The sequence below is a fragment of the Haliotis rubra genome, unplaced genomic scaffold (genome assembly GCF_003918875.1).
Source record: "Haliotis rubra isolate DU_JTF1 unplaced genomic scaffold, ASM391887v1 Scf414, whole genome shotgun sequence".
In the NCBI taxonomy this organism is placed as follows: Eukaryota; Metazoa; Mollusca; class Gastropoda; order Lepetellida; family Haliotidae; genus Haliotis; species Haliotis rubra.
Window position 1 is genome coordinate 666,564 of NW_025767096.1, and position 18,504 is coordinate 685,067.

The 18,504-nt window shown below is 39.9% G+C and overlaps 1 protein-coding gene across 4 annotated transcripts in view; it reads left to right on the forward strand.

Moving 5' to 3' along the window:
• Positions 1-18,504, forward strand: part of LOC124288292 (MYCBP-associated protein-like) — an 83,270-nt gene that overhangs the window by 46,892 nt on the left and 17,874 nt on the right. For all 4 annotated transcript variants that reach the window (XM_046724810.1, XM_046724808.1, XM_046724806.1 and 1 more), the window contains 9 exons: positions 761-900; positions 2,580-2,802; positions 3,579-3,651; positions 4,344-4,531; positions 5,676-5,822; positions 7,681-7,794; positions 8,628-8,752; positions 10,208-10,320; positions 11,262-11,303. In XM_046724810.1, coding sequence (XP_046580766.1) covers positions 761-900; positions 2,580-2,802; positions 3,579-3,651; positions 4,344-4,531; positions 5,676-5,822; positions 7,681-7,794; positions 8,628-8,752; positions 10,208-10,320; positions 11,262-11,303 — 1,165 coding nt within the window. The remainder of the gene's footprint in view (positions 1-760; positions 901-2,579; positions 2,803-3,578; positions 3,652-4,343; positions 4,532-5,675; positions 5,823-7,680; positions 7,795-8,627; positions 8,753-10,207; positions 10,321-11,261; positions 11,304-18,504) is intronic.

An 18,504-nucleotide genomic window follows, 5' to 3' on the forward strand; every position in this document is an offset into this window, starting at 1 on the left:
AAACTTCTTTTTTATTTCCCTCAGTTTAATCCAAATTAATTTATTTTATCCATAAAAAATATCTTGGACATCTGTATACAACTTCTAAATGCTTCTAAAAGACATCAGTCTGTACCGCCTCCGTGGTGTAGTGGTTAGAGCGTCCACCCGGAGAGCGGAAGGTCGCGGGTTCGATCCCCGACCGCATCATACCAAAAGACGTTAAAATATGGTACTTGTTGGTCCTTGCCTGGTGCTCGGCATTAATGGGTACAACAAGGACTGGTCGGCTCGGAGTCAGTATAATATGTCTGAGTGGGGTATTCATGCTTCACTGCGGCATGGTATCTCAGTGGGCTAGCACTATAAAACCAGCTTCAGTCTGGGCTAGTACAAGCAGCCGCACCTACACATACACACGCAAGCACGCGTCATATGAGCAAAATATTCTCCAGCGCGACGTTAAACCCAATTTCACCTCACATCAGTCTGTAAAATGTTGAGTAGGTTCTGTAGTCTTTTGGTAATGTCACACACTTGTAATTCCTACATTATCAAAAGGTAGTCATATCTGTGTAGCAAGGCATGGAGTCATCCCACAGGTGACATCCTTACCTTGTCAGCTTGATACATTGTCAGATAATTGTTTAGCCTGTATGACACTGCAAGGCCTACATTAAACTTCTTTCAGTCTTGCTGCTTTTGATTCAGCCTTCAAGAAGATTAGTTGGGTAGTATGTAATTGGCATGTATCATACAATGGTCACATATCTTCTTCCAGGATTTTAACCACTTGGAGGTGATCGGCACAAACAACCCCTTCAGGGGCAGGGCGGAGATAGAGTCGGACTCTGGGCTCACGGAGAGAGCTGAGTCGGAGGACCGCTACCTGGGTCTCGAGGATGGGGACGAGGGAATACAGTGAGTAGACCACACCCCAGTAGTAGTAATCAGTAGGGGGATTGGAGGATGCAGAGGGTTGGTAATTTACTGAACAGCCAAAGAAACACAAGTTTCGAAAAAATGAAATTTCATGAAAGGTAAGCGTTCATGTTTATGGAACTTTCATGGTAAAGTGACGTAATGATCCCAGATGAGATGATGTCATGCAATTTGACGTCCATACGAACCATTCGCACAAACACACCAACAGTGTTGCAAAACCATAATTTAAGCATGTGCGTCGACGGTTCTGGATGGAAAGCATGCATTTCACTCAGAGGTATTCTTTATATAGGCTTGTGTCAAAAAACAGTTCAGTATTGACGCTAGGAGGAATACACGCCACACAAACGATGCCTAGACTAACGACTGAGCAGAGAGGAATGGCCATTGGAAAGTTGCACGGAGGTAGTTTTGCAACCGCTAGGCAATTGGGCTGTCATCTTACCACATTACACGACTTGCTCAACGTCATCAGCAAACCGGGGTTGCTGCTGATCATCCCCGTACCGGACGGCAATGAGTGACAACTCATACACTAGATCGGTTCATCCGGGTCACTCATCTAAAGAACCCACTCAAGCAGAAACAGCAGCCTTAGTTCTAGGGTCAAGGGGAGCAGTGTCCAGCGATACGATTAGGCGTCGTCTTCGGGCTGCTGGAATCCACTGCCGACGGCCATATGTGGAGCCAATTGTGACACGTCAACAACACCAGCAGCAGCCCTCACACAGTAAGGGTGTTTATCATCTGGCTCAGAACAACGTTAACATTTTTCCATGACCGTATATAAACAAAATCTGATCAGGTCCTGATTTTCGAAACAAACTTAAGTCTGAGTTTTGACTTAAGTTAGAGTTTTTACTCAAATTCGAGAAAGCGCAGGAAAATGCATGTTCCCAGAATGAACTGAAATCGATATTAAACTCAAACACAGTAGACAATTTGGTTGGATAGATTTTTTGGTGGATAGATTACTTAAGTTGTTTGGGCTTTCTTATTTTAAAAATGCAGTTGAGTTAAAAGTTCAGCTGTTTCAAATTGTCAAACTCAGTTTGAAATTTTGAATAAAAACTTTTCTTTTTTCTCGAGAAATCGGGGCCAGGAACTTGTGGTCAGTGAATGAATACACAATGACATTTACACTTTCTCAGTAAAGTACAGATTTTAAGTAACGGTGACTGTGTGTTTTAGATGGCAAAATTTGTGTGCTGGCGATTAGGTTCCTGACTCTGGGAGTGTGGGTTGGAATCTGTACTTTACTAAGAAAGTGTAATTACAGATATAACATGAGTTCCATGGTCAGTAAATGGTTGAGAGATATTGTTTCAAATGATAGACATAGTTTGCAAAGTTTATAATGACAGCATGGTATGTGTCCCAAGACTAGGATCGTGTGAACTGTGTCCCAACTACATAGGTTTCAACATCAAGTAGATCAACCTAATAATTTTACTGGTCATAAGCGTGCTTGTTACAAAGCAAACATTCTTTTGAGATTTTATTTCGTGATGAAAGTTTCAAACATAATCAGAGGTATAAAATGCTAATTTTTGTGCCAACTCAATTACAGGTAATTACAAGCTTCCAGGATATAACTCATATATATTCCTTCCCTGATTGCCGTTCTCAACAAGATTCATGTGTTATTCCTCCAGAGACCCACTCAAGGACCATCCGGATGTCTACCCAGAACCGGTGTTCGGACCATCCTTGCAGATCGCTGGTCAGCCGGCCCGCTGGACAGGGGACAGTCATGGCTTCATCGGGCAGCCTGGTATCCAGGCCCGGATCTCGTTCGAGTCATACACGGGCGAGCGCATCACTTCCTACCTGGAGATCGTAAATGATGGGACCACATCTGTCTACTATGACTGGAAGGTAGAATGTTTTGAGAGTAACCTGTGGGATGAGATGAATTACAGTATATCTGTCCTAATGGAATTCATTTTGTAAGTTCTTGGCAAGAATATTTCACCATTAGTTCACGAGGAACTGATATTCTGTTACCACTATATGTCTGAACAAGTACAAGCAGTGAAAGACAGAAACGCAGTTGTTGCTGTAAATGTGCTGATCTTTGAAACTTTGTTAAACCCTATTTCACCTCACCTCACCTCACCCCACCCCACCACACCATACCACCTCATCATCACCACACCACCACACGACACTACACCTTACCCCACACCCAAACCACCTCACCTCACCTCAACTCACCCCATCTCACCACACTACACCTGACTAAACCTCATCACACACACACACCACACTCAACCACCCAATCTTACCTCACTTCCCCCATCTCACCTCACCACACCATCCAGACTCACCTCACCCAATCTCACCTCACCCAACTTCACCTCACCATCTGATCTCATCTTACCCAACCTCACCTCATCTCACCCCACCGTCCAGACTCACATCACCTCACCTCACCCAACCTCACCTCACCTTCTGAAATCATCTTAACCAACATCACCTTTTCTCACCCCACACACACCTCACCCCACCATCCGGACTCACTTCACCCCAGCTCACCTCATCTCTCCCCACACACCTCACCACACACACCTCACCACACCTCACCATCCACACCCAGCTCACCTCATCTCACCCCCACTCACCTGACCTCACCTCATCTGTGTCTGTTTCAGCAACTCCCCAAGGACAATCCGTTTGAGTTGGTACAGGCCACTGTCCAGAGGTTCTACTTCAACAACAGCAGCGGTCAGTGACACACACATACACACAGTCAGATCTGTGGGATGGAGTCTAAACATACAATCTGGTGTAGTTCCAGGTCAATGGGGATAATAATAAGGCTGCCATGTTATAACAGTAATATTGATGACAACTGCATAAAACAACAGTCGCTCACTTTTAAGGCTTGGGTAGGAAAATAAGGACATTATTATCTTTTTATTATTTTTACTATTGGATATTTATATCATATCCTCGCCTAGTGGAGTGCTGGTATTTTTTCCCTCAATCACTGGATGCTCAAAGGCACATCTTATTATCAATCTCAGCTCCCTGGGGATCATACAACTCTTCTTGCCACTAGGCGCACCGAGTTAATGCGGCTTTCCCATCCTTATGATGCAAGTGTTGTCACAGACTTGAAGCAAGACCTGTTGTCATATGAATTTACAAATTATTATTCAAAATCTGAGATAGATTTGTTTTTCCTCATTCCTGATATGTTCCAGATGTGTAAAAACCTCTGTAAATATTCTAGTCATTTCAGTTTCAAAATGTTTGTTTTTTTAATATTTCTTTAATATTGTTTGTTTGCATTAAACTAATCTGAGACATGATGTTCATGCTAGCATATTAAAGTATCAACATCTCCAGTCTATACAAACGTATAGTATATACTGTCACTAAGCATGCTGTTTTTACTGTGTATGCTTTTTCAGGTGTAATTCTGCCTGGAGAGACGATGAAGTTCCCGTTTGTCTTCAAGTCTCCCAACGCTGGAGTCTTCACGGAACAGTGGAAGTTTGAGACTCGCCCCGTCGTCTGTGGCGGTGCCGACCTCATCGTGTCCCTGAGAGGGGTGGCACTGCAGGAGGACATCTACCAGAAACAGAGACAAGAACTGGAGGTGAGAGTCTTGATTCCTTGAATTTATGTTTAGAGGTGTCTATGTTAAACCTTTTTATGGTTTAGTGCAGAATGTGAGTGAATCGGAGTGTGAATGAGTGTCTATGTGAGTGTCAAATCTTGGAAAAATATCGGAGGACACATCATCATATCTTTAATATGAACTTCAGTGACATAATTAATATGTATAACAATTTCCTTTTCAACAGGTATAATCTTGCTTGTTTCTTTTAAAGATGACTATCTGCTCTTATATGATTTGGGACCGCCTCCGTGGTGTAGTGGTTAGAGCTGTCCGCCCGGAGAGCGGAAGGTCGCGGGTTCGATCCCCAACCGCGTCATACCAAAAGACTTTAAAATATGGTACTTGTTGGTCCCTGCCTGGCGCTCGGCATTAATGGGTACAACAAGGACTGGTCGGCTCGGAGTCAGTATAATGTGTCTGAGTGGGGTATTCATGCTTCACTGCGGCATGGTATCTCAGTGGGCTAGCACTATAAAACCAGCTTCAGTCTGGGCTAGTACAAGCAGCCACACATACACATACACACGCATGCACGTCGTCATATGAGCGAAATATTCTCAAGCACGACGTTAAACCCAATTTCACCTCACCTCCTATATGACTTGGGCCAAGCACTACCCTGGGTGTCTGGTATTGTTTATAACAGGGACTCAGAAATGAAATATTAATTACAAAAAAACAAAACAATGAGTATCACTGTATGAAAAAGTTCAGGTCGACACCTTAAATATTCAGACATTTTCTAAAATGAAAACAAAGGGTTGAGTCAGTCATTAATGAGAACCCACCTCAGGAACTTATTACATGTCTTGAGCATATTTTCATCCAGAGCTGGACCCGTGAAGATCAGGGTTAGTATTGATCTTCAGTAACCCATGCTTGTCGTAAGAGGCGACTAACGGGATCGGGTGGTCAGGCTCGCTGACTTGGCTGACACATGTCATCGGTTCCCAATTGCACAGATTGATGCTCATGCTGTTGATCACTGAATTGTCTGGTCCAGACTCAATTATTTACAGACCACCATCATATAGCTGGACTATTGCTGAGTGCAGCGTAAAACTAAACTCGCTCACTCACTCATTCACTCACTCATCCAGCGTTGTCATGGTGTTTCCAGCAAGATCTGCAGGCGAAGCAGGCTAACCAGGTGGTCACGCAGATCCTGGACGAGCTGATAGATGCCATCAGGATGCCCGACCGTCCACAGTCGCCCGTCGACGCCTACATCACGGAGGAGGAGATCTTCAGGAGACACAACCAGGGGGTAGGTGCTAGTTTACCCATTCCGACATCATCTGTATTATTACATGTGTCACAGCAATAGAAATACATCAGATAACAGATGTGTATGGTTGTTTAATTTGAAAGCTCAGTTCTGTAATTAGTAATTAGTAAATGTCTACTACTAGTACTAGACGGAACGTGTTTCTAGGCATCATTTTCAGTAGAGTTTACTTTTGTTTTATGAACAACTATTAGCAGAGCTTGCAAGACCAAGATTTACTGGCTTTTGGAGTCTTAACTTAAAAATCAGCATTGAGATTCACAATAATATTACATATGCGTATTATTAGGGGTGGACGATAATACCAGTTAACCGGTATATTGCAATTCGAACTTCACAATACGATATATTGCAGTACACTTTTCATGAACCGGTTCACCCGATATGATCGGCAATTTTCCGCGACCATGATCGGTAATTTTCCTGATGTAGTCAAAAATTCTAATAACATTTGTATTTCCTTTATATTATTATACATTGACAGTTTTGAGAATGTTTATTGGTCGTATTATTGCATTTGCACGACTTCTAAACCATATAAATATAAGAATAGCTTGGTACAGGCACTCGTACGAAAACGGCGGACACCGCTGCAGACGCTTTTTCTCCAGTTCCAAACTTTAGGGCAAAGTCTTCAATTTGGAAACATTTTCAATTGCAATTCAATCTCTTGCACAATCACAACTGAGTCCTGACAGTGGCCAGTGGCATTGTTTCAAAAGAAAGGAAACATTTCATTACCTTAAACCATGTGTTACACTTTCAGAGGCCCAGATAAGCTGCGTATCTGGGTAAAATACGCATAGAAAATTTCCAATTACGCATTGAAAAATAATTGTTGCGTACCAATTACGCATTTAAAATGTTAGATACAAAAAAGTTTAAAACAAATGCGTACGGAATATATTTATAAAAATAGCTTGCGTAATGAAAAAGACATCGATTGCTATCAAGTTGTACTGTTAGTATAGGACTAGTGTTGTACTGTCAGTATAGGATGAGTGATTTTTATGAAATCATTTCCATTATATTTAAGTTGGTTTTGATTAGGTATGACATGAGGCAGAACATACCTGCTTAGTAAACTTACTCAATGACATAATACTTAAGTGAGTAAAATGACTGAAGTACGCACATATTTGAATCCAGTGGGTAACGGAAAATGAAATACCCACTCAACATTCATAATACCCACTCCAAAAAAATACAGTTGGTACAGTACCCACATGAGCTAAATCTTATCTGGAGCTCTGCACTTTCACAATATATCGCAATACAAAAATTTTGGTAATACCCAACGTATTATGGGATAAAAGTGACATGTTCAATCTTGTAAACATGTTTATCATCCAAATTGCTTCCACAGTAAATATGCTTGGGTGAGATCAAGGGGTATCTCACAGGAGATATTGCTTCAGTGAATTACTGTGCAACCCATTGTGACATCATCAGTTACCATGACATCACAATCAAATTATATCAAATTACATCTCATGCTGGTTAACTGTACTTGTATACACAGGTTATAAGTTGGAAGAATGATTTTGGATGATAAATAAAATTTCACACCCATTTCTTTTGATGTCAAAAGGACATTGGGTGACAGTCTCAACGTTCAGTGTTGTAGTGGTTGTGTTGACTCGGGTGACAGTCTCCACGTTCAGTGTTGTAGTAGTCGTGTTGACTCGGGTGACAGTCTCCACGTTCAGTGTTGTAGTGGTTGTGTTGACTCGGGTGACAGTCTCCACGTTCAGTGTTGTAGTAGTCGTGTTGACTCGGGTGACAGTCTCCCTGTTCAGTGTTGTAGTAGTCGTGTGACCTCCTCCCCGTGTTGCAGATGCACTACAACCATGAGACGGTGGTGGAGCTGAAGCAGATGTACCTGCAGCTGTTCCCAGAGGAGGAGAGAGTGGGCAAGTTCTGGGACCTCTGTGTGCAGGACCTCAAAGACGTGAGTCTAACTTGCAAGTTATCATGAGAGTCAAATCCGTGCCCTCTGGTGCCGGACCTCAAAGACGTGAGTGTCACTTGCAAGTTATCGTGAGAGTCAAATCCGTGCCCTCTGGTGCCGGACCTCAAAGACGTGAGTCTCACTTGCAAGTTATCGTGAGAGTCAAATCCGTGCCCTCTGGTGCGGACCTCAAAGACGTGAGTCTCACTTGCAAGTTATTGTGAGAGTCAAATCCGTGCCCTCTGGTGCCGGACCTCAAAGACGTGAGTCTAACTTGCAAGTTATCATGAGAGTAAAATCCGTGCCCTCTGGTGCTGGACCTCAAAGACGTGAGTCTAACTTGCAAGTTATCATGAGAGTCAAATCCGTGCCCTCTGGTGCTGGACCTCAAAGACGTGAGTCTAACATTTGCAAGTTATCATGAGAGTCAAATCCGTGCCCTCTGGTGCCGGACCTCAAAGACGTGAGTCTAACTTGCAAGTTATCATGAGAGTCAAATCCGTGCCCTCTGGTGCCGGACCTCAAAGACGTGAGTCTAACTTGCAAGTTATCATGAGAGTCAAATCCGTGTCCTCTGGTGCAGGACCTCAAACATTTCTCAAACCAGAATAGAATTTAATTTTCAAAGTAGTGCAGTAAAGATGGTTTCTGATTTGTTGTCCTTTCATTGGTCAGTCAAAGTTTGCAAAAGGTCACGCTGACATGACCTGTAATGACATGACCTCAGATGTTTGTGCAGCGATAGCAAGGGTTAAGATCTGATGTTAAAGAACTTGGCGTAAAATGATTGAGCCATGACGTGTTAGAACTGTTTACTGTCACTGGTCCTGCAGCTGGTGATGGACCTGGATGAAGATGACGAGAACAAAGAGCCGTACTTGCATCGTATCAACGAAGCTGTGGGGAAGATGTCGTACACCCCCAACCACCCAATACAACAGCAGCTGTACAAGATAGGGTGAGTAATAAACAGGGACTGTCATCAGGAGACTAGATGTGCTTCTACCTGTATGTGGTTTGTTGTTTAACGCCGCTCCAGGGATTTACAGGATTTGAAGTCCTGCATCCTATACACATAAATATTGACAATGGGTGCAACAAAATTTATTAGCGCATCGACAGGGACATAGAAAAAGTCCAAATACTTTTTGTTTAAATTCCAATCAAGTATCAATAAGTTATCAAAGAGTTTGCTAGTAGCTGGATTATTGTACAATTTGCACTTCAATTACTGTAGCAATAATGTGATGATCATGATGGACAATACAATAACAGTATTAATAATAATATTTAAGTGTCCGGGACCCCCATTTTGTAGTCCAAGACCCCTGAAAATTAAGAGTATGAGTCCTAGCAGAGACCATAATATTATATGGTCTCTGGTCCTAGGGACCCTCAAATACAAGACTCAAGGTAAATGTGTGGTGCTCCCAGCAATACCATGTGTGCAAATCCAGAAAGAGAGTGTGTGTGTGGGTGGTGTGTGTGTGTGTGTGTGTTGTGTTTGCAGGTGTGCACCCCCTTTGTCCTGTTATTTTATTAAATGACCATTGAAACAAACGCTCATGAAAATGAAGTGTGCACCTTCCCTTTCTCTATAGTGCCCCCCCTTCTAAAAAGCTGTATCCATCCCGGAATATTCCAGCTATATGACAGCAGTTTGGATCAGAAAATCCAGTGATTTACATCTTGATCATCAATCTACGCAATTGGGATACAATGACGTACATCAACCAGGTCAGCGAGCCTGACCACCTGATCACCAATTCTGAAGACCAATTCTAACCTATATCATTTGCATTGAGAATGTAGGACCTAAGCAACCCATGCTTGTCATAAGAGGTGATTAAATGGATGAGGTGGTCAGACACCAGACTTGGATGTAAGTCATTTTATGCATTCCATGGATTGTTGCTCATAATGATAATCACTGGATTGTCTGGTCCAGACTTGATTATTTACAGATCGAAGTCATACAGCTGGAATATTGCTGAGTGTGACGTTAAACAACCAACAAAACAAGCTTTTGCAAAGGAATTTGAGTTTAGCAGTCAAATGGTTAAGTGTAAATGTATTGATATGTTTCTCTCATCAATCTGACATCATATACAAGTAACAGATGTAGAATTGTGCTTCGTAAAGTATGTGTGTGGTGTGGAGGGGAGAATATATCATGACATAGATGCAAGATTTGGATATTTATAAAGAAACAAATGCCCAAAAGGAAAGTCAAACCTGGGAGATTAAACCTAAAAAATATTGATATTAATATATATGAAAATTAGAAAGTGAGTTACCTCCCCTTAACCACATTGCTCTTCCCAATTTCTCATGACAATCTTTTCTGATTGTATTCTTCCCATGATACTAAGTATAATGTCTTCATTAAGTGTGTTATTTGTTTTTGTGACAGGTACGAGTATCTGATCGAGGCCGTGGACAGTATTGTTGGGCAATCCATGTTAGTCCGTCAAGTTCTTGGGATGCCTGAAAAAGAAATAGAAGAATTTCCTGAAGGCGATTTAAGTAAGTTAAACAACATCATGAATCATCATTCAACGTTATATATCTTACATGGGTATCAATTTTCATCTGTCTTCAATCTTGCTTTGATTGTTTGCCGGCAGCTACAAATTGTCACCAGCACTCTTATCACTTATTGAAAGAGGCAACCATGCTGGCTGTAAAAAGATGACTAATTTCAACTGGTGGTCTCGGTCACTTGGTCGACTAGGTCGACTAGTTGTCATCGTACCCGATAGCTCAGACCTGCATCTTTATTTTTTCACATGGCTAGAATATTGCTGAGTGTGCCATGAAACATTTATTCAGTCAGACTGACCATTCTCTTCCTCATTGTCTTACAATGTTCTCTATCTGAGACGCTCGTCTCCCACTTGTGTCTTTTCCTTATTTTTGTGTATTTTATTCAGTTTCTATGTATTTTAATTTGTTTCATTTTGTCTCCTTTTGCACTCATGTATTTTAAAATTCAAAATTTCATACAGAATTTCATTTCAGTGTGATTGTTTTTTTATACATTTCACCAGATGTCACATGTCTTATAAAAGAGTGGTTTGCTTATCACGCCAAAGACCCGTATTTGATTCCACACATAGGGATAATGGCCCATTTCATTGCTGTGATATTGCTGGAATATTGCAAAAAGCGGCTTAAAACTTCCCTCACTGACATTATCTAAAGCAAAATGCATCTCATGCATCTCAGATCCAAGCATGAGGTACATACATCCATGTATAGGACATTCTGCTGACCAAATCTTTAGCAACTATGATACCACAAAAATTTCATGATTCATGAAGATTTTGAAAAATGTTCAAATTACTTCATTCAAATGCATTTTGACCATTTAAATTGACACCTAAAAGCAACGTTTCAATCAAACTGATATTCAAATTATGTATCTATTTGTGAACATGAATCTAACAAGGGCCATAACTCCACAGGACACGACCGAGAATACTCCTGGGCATCTTGTTCCTCCACTGGTAGGATCATCATGTAGAGTTATCCCCCCTTGTTGCAACCCGCTGTTTGTTGTATTGACCCTTCACGTTTTTGTCACATTGATTTTCAGAAATTGTTCATAAGAAAATGTGTGCACACATTATTGTTTTTGCACATGTTCAATATTGAAATTCACCACGTCACTTCTCCTCCCTAACATGTCAACCCGCTTCTTCTTCTCCTCTTCCTCCCTCTTCCTCTCCTTGTACGTGTGATATCTGCATGGCTCCAGTAGACCGGCCACGTGATCTATATCTGTCCCAAGTTATTACTGATTTGGAGTGTGGGTTGGTACAGTGGGGAGGCAATTGTCGTACGTTTGGCATGGCAGAAATCTGTGGTTGTCAGTTAAAAATCCTAGAATTGGCTTGATTATGTTTCTTGGTTTGTCAACACTGTACCAGTGCTGAGAGATTCAAAAACAAAATAATTCCAAGATTTTATGACAAGAGGTAGTCAACTTTCCTGTATCTCAAGCAATATTCCAAGGGTGATGAGGTGTGGTGTTTGGCTGCTTGACTCCTGATAGGGTTCTAGGACTTTGATCCTGGCCCACTACGAGTTTGTTCAAAATTGCCTCTGTTCACGCAGCAGAAAGTGGGTAACCAGTGGGATAAGTAATGTGACTAATATCCTTCTAGCGCCTCACAGGCAGCTTGGGTTTTCCGGGGTAATAATGTGTTAGCGTTTTGAGCATGCACAAGTGTGTGGAAAAGGTGCATTATAAATGGCCATTATTATTATTATTTATATCAATCACTGGATTGTCTGATCCAGATTCAGCAAATTAGCTTACATGTGCCGTTGCACAAAGTGATCCTAGTGCTATGATGGTCACAAGTCTATGTTGAAGTATGGGAGTTACGATCACCTTAGTGCTGCGATGGTCACAAGTCTATGTTGAAGTATGGGAGTTACGATCACCTTAGTGCTGCGATGGTCACAAGCCTATGTTAAGTAAGGGAGTTACGATCACTTTAGTACTACAATGGTCACAAGCCTATGTTAAGTAAGGGAGTTAAGATCACCTTAGTACTATGATGGTCACAAGCCTATGTTAAGTAAGGGAGTTACGATCACTTTAGTGCTGCGATGGTCACAAGTCTATGTTGAAGTATGGGAGTTACGACTACAATGGTCACAATACGATCACCTTAGTACTACGATAGCTTTGTGGCACCGGTCCCTCGGTCATACAACTGAACATGCAGGTATCACATGTACTAGTATATTGAATCCCTCCCAAGCAGTGTCAGACATTCAGGAGGTCCTGGGGTCCTTGAGGTCTTCTCCAGCGGTATTTGAATCTATGGACCTTTAACTTGTTTATTAGGTTGATCACAAGGACCCTTGACCTTCATGCTTGGTGTTGAACTTCCGGGTGTGCAGACTCATATCACGTTTCCATCCCATTTTCACATTGTGTTTATGATCATGGCTTATGAATATGGGTAAGGCTGGCTGACTTGGTTGACAAATGTCATTGTATCCCAATTGTATAGATCAATGCTCATGATGTTGATCACTGGATTGTCTGGTCCAGACTCGATCATTTGCAGACTGCCGCCATATAGCTGGAATATTGCTGAGTGCAGAGTTAAACAGCAAACAAAGGCATGACTAATGTTTACAAAGACAGTCCATGTTGTTGTTGAAGTTCAGACATAGGTTTACTCTTCTATCGTTAATTCAGTCGTACCACCACAAGATCCTGCAAAGTTAGCCGGTCCACGTAAAGGTGCAGTCAGATCAAGCAGTATTGGGGAGGAAGGTATACCAGATACATAGTTAGGGCTTGTGATAGTTATATCATTACCCATAATCAGTATTTTATATCACTGCACTGAGAAGTGTGTGATATACAGATTTAGTTTTAGTGACTTATTGAGTTGCCTATTGTGGTATACATAGTAAGGGCTAGTGATAGTTATATAGTTGCCCTTAATCAGTATACTATATCACTACAGTGAGACATGCGTGGTATACATGACTAGCTCTAGTGACTTATTTAATTGCCTTTTGTAGTATACATAGTTAGGGCTTGAGATAAATATATAGTTGCTTTGACTCAATATATTTCATTATCTGTACTTCATAGAAAGAGCATGATATACATCTTTAGAGCTACAAATAGTTTTAGTTGCCCATCATTTTCATGCATAGTTAGGGCTGAGGATAATATGTAGTTGCCCTGAATGAGCATATTTTATTACTGCAGGTATCTGGGTGATAGTCATTAGATGCCATAACAAGGGTATACTAGATGTAGTTTTGTATTTCAGAGACAGCATATCTTCATTCATTCACAGTTAAACGGTTAACAACAGAAAATTGTTAGACCCATTTTGTTAAAATGTCTCAAGATCACATACTTTGTGTATGCTTCTGACAAGTGTAATATGACACATTTTCCATAGCTGAAAGCTATAAACACACACAGTGTGCAAAATATTTTCCAAATTTGGCTAGACAGTCAGGCTAGCTATGCAGGAAAGTTACTAGCCCACACAATAATTCACTAGTCCGAAATTTGAATGTAGACATGTGTTTCATCATTAGCTGCTAATATGATGAACTTTTTTATCAGGCCATACTTTTGCATGATTTAAAAGTGTGTTATAACTTAACAAGATGGAGAGAGTGATATATTTACAAAATGACCCCATGAAAAATCACTAGCCAGTCGGGCCTGTGATTGCAGAGATTTACTGGCCCGTCTGGATTTTTACTAGCCACAGGCTAGCAAGCCAGTGGCTATTTCCCGCACTGAACACACAGTGCCGTTTAGAAAGTGGTCAAATGTAAAATCTGTTATATTTGGGATTACACTTTCTTTGTAAATATAGACTCAAGTCATCAGACTTCCATTTTCATGGTGCCGTATAGCTGGAATATTGCTGAGTGGTAGTGTTCACGAATAGCGTCTGACCCTCTGACAAATCCGGCAGATTCGCCAACGGTCAGACAGAAGTCTACAACCCGCCGGCCCCAGTGTCTGACTGTATATTTCACATGACTTTGACTGAAGTTGTTTTATGTGACATGTGACACTTGTTTGCTGTTTATAAATCTTATGTTTGTTAATAATTTCAATGTCAATTATAAGAAATATTAAATCTGAAATGTGTGTTTAATTTTATTCCATGGGTCCTGTGCATTTTCAATGGGTCAGACAGACATCTGAAACTTACAGGACCCAATGTCCTGTGACTTTGAAACACCATTCGTGAACACTGAGTGAGACGTAAAACTCAGCTCCATTTTCATGGAAGCCGTGGTGACTGAGTGGGTAGATCACTGACTTTGTGTGCTGGGAATTTGGTGCCACCCTCCAAGAGTATGGGTTCAAATCCTAGAGTGTAATCACAAATATTGACCACTTTCTAAAAGGTATTGTGAATTGGAAAAATGTTTGTGATAAAATTCTGTCATGTACAACTTCAGCAGCAAATGTGCAGCAATTGTGGCTAGAATGATGCTCATTATGTCAATCACTGGATAGTCTGGTCCAGATTCAATCATTTACAGACTGTCATGCAACTGAAATATTCCTGGGTGGGCCATAAAACCAGAAACAGAAGCAATATTTAGCATGGATGTTTAGCTGTAACACTTTTAACTTTTAAACTTTTTTTAGGCCAGACCAATTTTATTTCTTGTTTTATGGATTTTTGTCCTCAGAAAACCTAAAGGCAGGAGGGAAAAAATAAAAATTAAAAATCTCTAGTCAAAGAAATATTCATTTTAAATACTAAAAGTATTTTATTTTTGTCAATTTATGAAGTGTATATGGGTTACTCTCATTAGAGACTTGTTGTTTCAGTATGGATATGGTTTTATTTGGTTACAACAGAAATTGACTCAAAATTGTACAGGATTTATAAGTGCTTTTAGACAAAGGGTTATTGATATACATTCACAAATGTGGAAAAATAATATAAGTTCACTTAGTGAAACAAGAATATATTTTCTTATCAAACCACACTTACCATGGAAAAGTATTTATCTCAAATTGATATCATAAACTATAGGGTAGCCTTGACATGCCTACGATTATCTTCTCATTCACTTATGATTGAGAAAGGAAGATGGGCTCGACCAAAATTAGCTTTAGAAAATCGATTATGTCCTTTTTGCAAAATGACATAGAGGATGAATATCATGTTATCATGGTTTGTCCTAAGCACTTGACATTTAGACGTCGCTACCTACCTCTGGACGTATACAAGTCTCCAAATATGATGAAGTTTATTAGTCTTTTACAAACTAAAGTTGAAGTATTAACCTTCAACTTAGCCAAATTTGTTTATCATATATTTCAGGTAAAGCAAAACTATAATCTGAATTATCCATGAATGTTGATCTTCTTTCTAGTGCTATCTTTTGTCACAAAAGGTCTTTGTAAGGGGGTTGGGTGGGGGGAGGCAGATGTTGGCAATGCGCTTTTGAAAGTATGTTAATTGTATTTTTCATGTTGGCCGTTGGCCTATTAAAGAAATAAACATATATATATGGAGCAAAAAAAACAATCAACAATATTTTCTTTGTACGTTTACATTTTTGGCCAATAAAAACATGAGGATTTCTTTTTTGAGCAGGGAGAAAAAAATTTCTTTTATTTCTTATTCTTGAAAAAATACGACCAGTGGATCTGTAAAACAAGACATAAAATTGGTCTGGCCTTAAGCACTTTTAACAGCCACGCTGTACTTATTCCAGAATTCACTGCATCAGGCATTCAACATTCCTCAGTAGACAGTAGTTTGACCCAGTTTCTCTCTGACAGGATATAAATGGACATTTTATGAGTTCATCTATTTTACAGCCACAACATTGTGTTTTAAGTTGTGAAGTAAACAGGTGGATTGTCAGGAGTCTGGTATGTGTCGTAACACCTGCTTGTCAGATTGTAGAGTCGTAACACCTGAGTCAACACCTGCTTGTCAGATTATCTTGTCAAATGGGATTTCAGATTTGCTAGTTATAAACAACGTGACCTCACATCCCCATTCAAACGTCACAGGTGTGCTGGGGTTATACTAAAAGTTACACCCTGAAATAAAGTTATCTTGTTTCTCAAAATATATAAAGATAACCTAACTGTACAGAGAACGACATAAAATTGAAGAGCTGAGGCAATCTAGACTTGCAAAATCATGCTAGACTTGAGTTGGATGAATCTTGTAATATATTCCCTGGGTTCTGAGAGACAGACTAGGGCAGGGTGTGTTAATGTGTTTACTCACTCAGGTCACAACTGATCCACAATTCATTCTGCCATGATAGTAATGATAATGATGATGATGTGCCAATTTATGACGCACCAAGTCCACACCTTAATGTATGCTCAAAGAATCATCATCCCAGTCAATGGATCACACCTGATGGTTGTCATACCATGCTATGTATATTTACTTCTCATTGTTTGGTTTCACTTAAAACTTGAAACTGTAAGAATCTACATCGAAATATCACTCTATGCAGTAAACAGGAAGTTGTCATCCATAAAGTTGTATGCTAAATCAATGGATCAATGAACTAATCTTTCATTCTCAACTCCATGGAAAGTACAATGACCTAGTGCCTCTTAGGTGCTAGAAGATTAACAGTCACATTTTATTTAATCCTACTGGGTACCCATTGACTGATAAGGCTGAAAAATTGCTGAAAGAGGCATAACAACATACTGAAATACTAAGATTTTGTCAATGTTAGTATCAGTATGCAAGTATAGTTAAGATAACGCATTTCATGCAAGACTTCATAATGGATCAGGGGTGGTGGGGTAGTACAGTGGTTGAAGCGGTCTGCCTGCCATGCTGAAAACTCGAGTTTGATTCCTCATGTGGGTACAATGTGTGAAGCCCATTTCTGGTGTCCCCCACTATGATATTGCTGGAATATTGCTAAAAGCGGCGTAAAACTAAACTCACTCACTCACTTAATGGATCATGTTTGTCTGGAACCGATACAATCATTTATAGGCCCCCATTTTACAGCCGGAATATTACTGAGTTTGGCATAAATAACAAACAGACATGGACACAAGATGTAAATTAGTGTGAATATTTATACAGTTGCTCGAACCCCTGCCAAACCAGAAGTTAAGGAGAGTAAGTTAGCTAACATCTGATTGGCTCATTGTGTTGTAAAAGTCATATCATTGGCTGAGTGTGATGCTACATGCATAATAATGTGTGTATTTACATCAACAATAATAACTTGACAGACTGCATAATTAATTATTAACACAAAAAAATGACATCAGTACAAAATAAGGGACCTTGGTCAGCTCCATATTGCAACGCAAGCCATGACCCCATTCCGTTGTCAACCAATCAGGAAAGAGTATTCCATTAGTGGGTGTGGCCTAATAATTTTTTCATAAATGGATTTAAATGCAAAACGGAATTGAACATTTAGACAATCAATTAACATTTACAATATGTGTCTGGCATAATATACCTTACTACAAAGAATGGCAAACTCATGCGAAAAGCATATTTTTGACAGGTGTTATATGAATACATGACACTGTTTATGGATAAACTTCTTTTTATTCTTTATCACAAAGTTTCAGAGCTAATTAAAATTATAACAATGTAAGGAGGAAGGCAATAAGATTAACATTATAACAATGTAAGGATGAAGCCAATTAGATTAAAATTATAACAATGTATGGATGAAGGCAATAACATTAACATTATAACAATGTAAGGGGGAAGCCAATAAGATTAACATTATAACAATGTAAGGAGGAAGCCAATAAGATTAACATTATAACAATGTAAGGATGAAGGCAATAAGATTAACATTCTAACAATGTAAGGAGGAAGCCAATAAGATTAACATTATGACAATGTAAGGAGGAAGCCAATAAGATTAACATTATAACAATGTAAGGATGAAGCCAATAAGATTAACATTATAACAATGTAAGGAGGAAGCCAATAAGATTAACAGTTTAACAATGTAAGGATGAAGGCACTAAGATTAACATTATAACAATGTAAGGATGAAGCCAATAAGATTAACATTATAACAATGTAAGGAGGAAGCCAATAAGATTAACATTATAACAATGTAAGGGGGAAGGCAATAAGATTAACATTATAACAATGTAAGGAGGAAGCCAATAATATTATCATTATAACAATGTAAGGAGGAAGGCAATGAGATTAA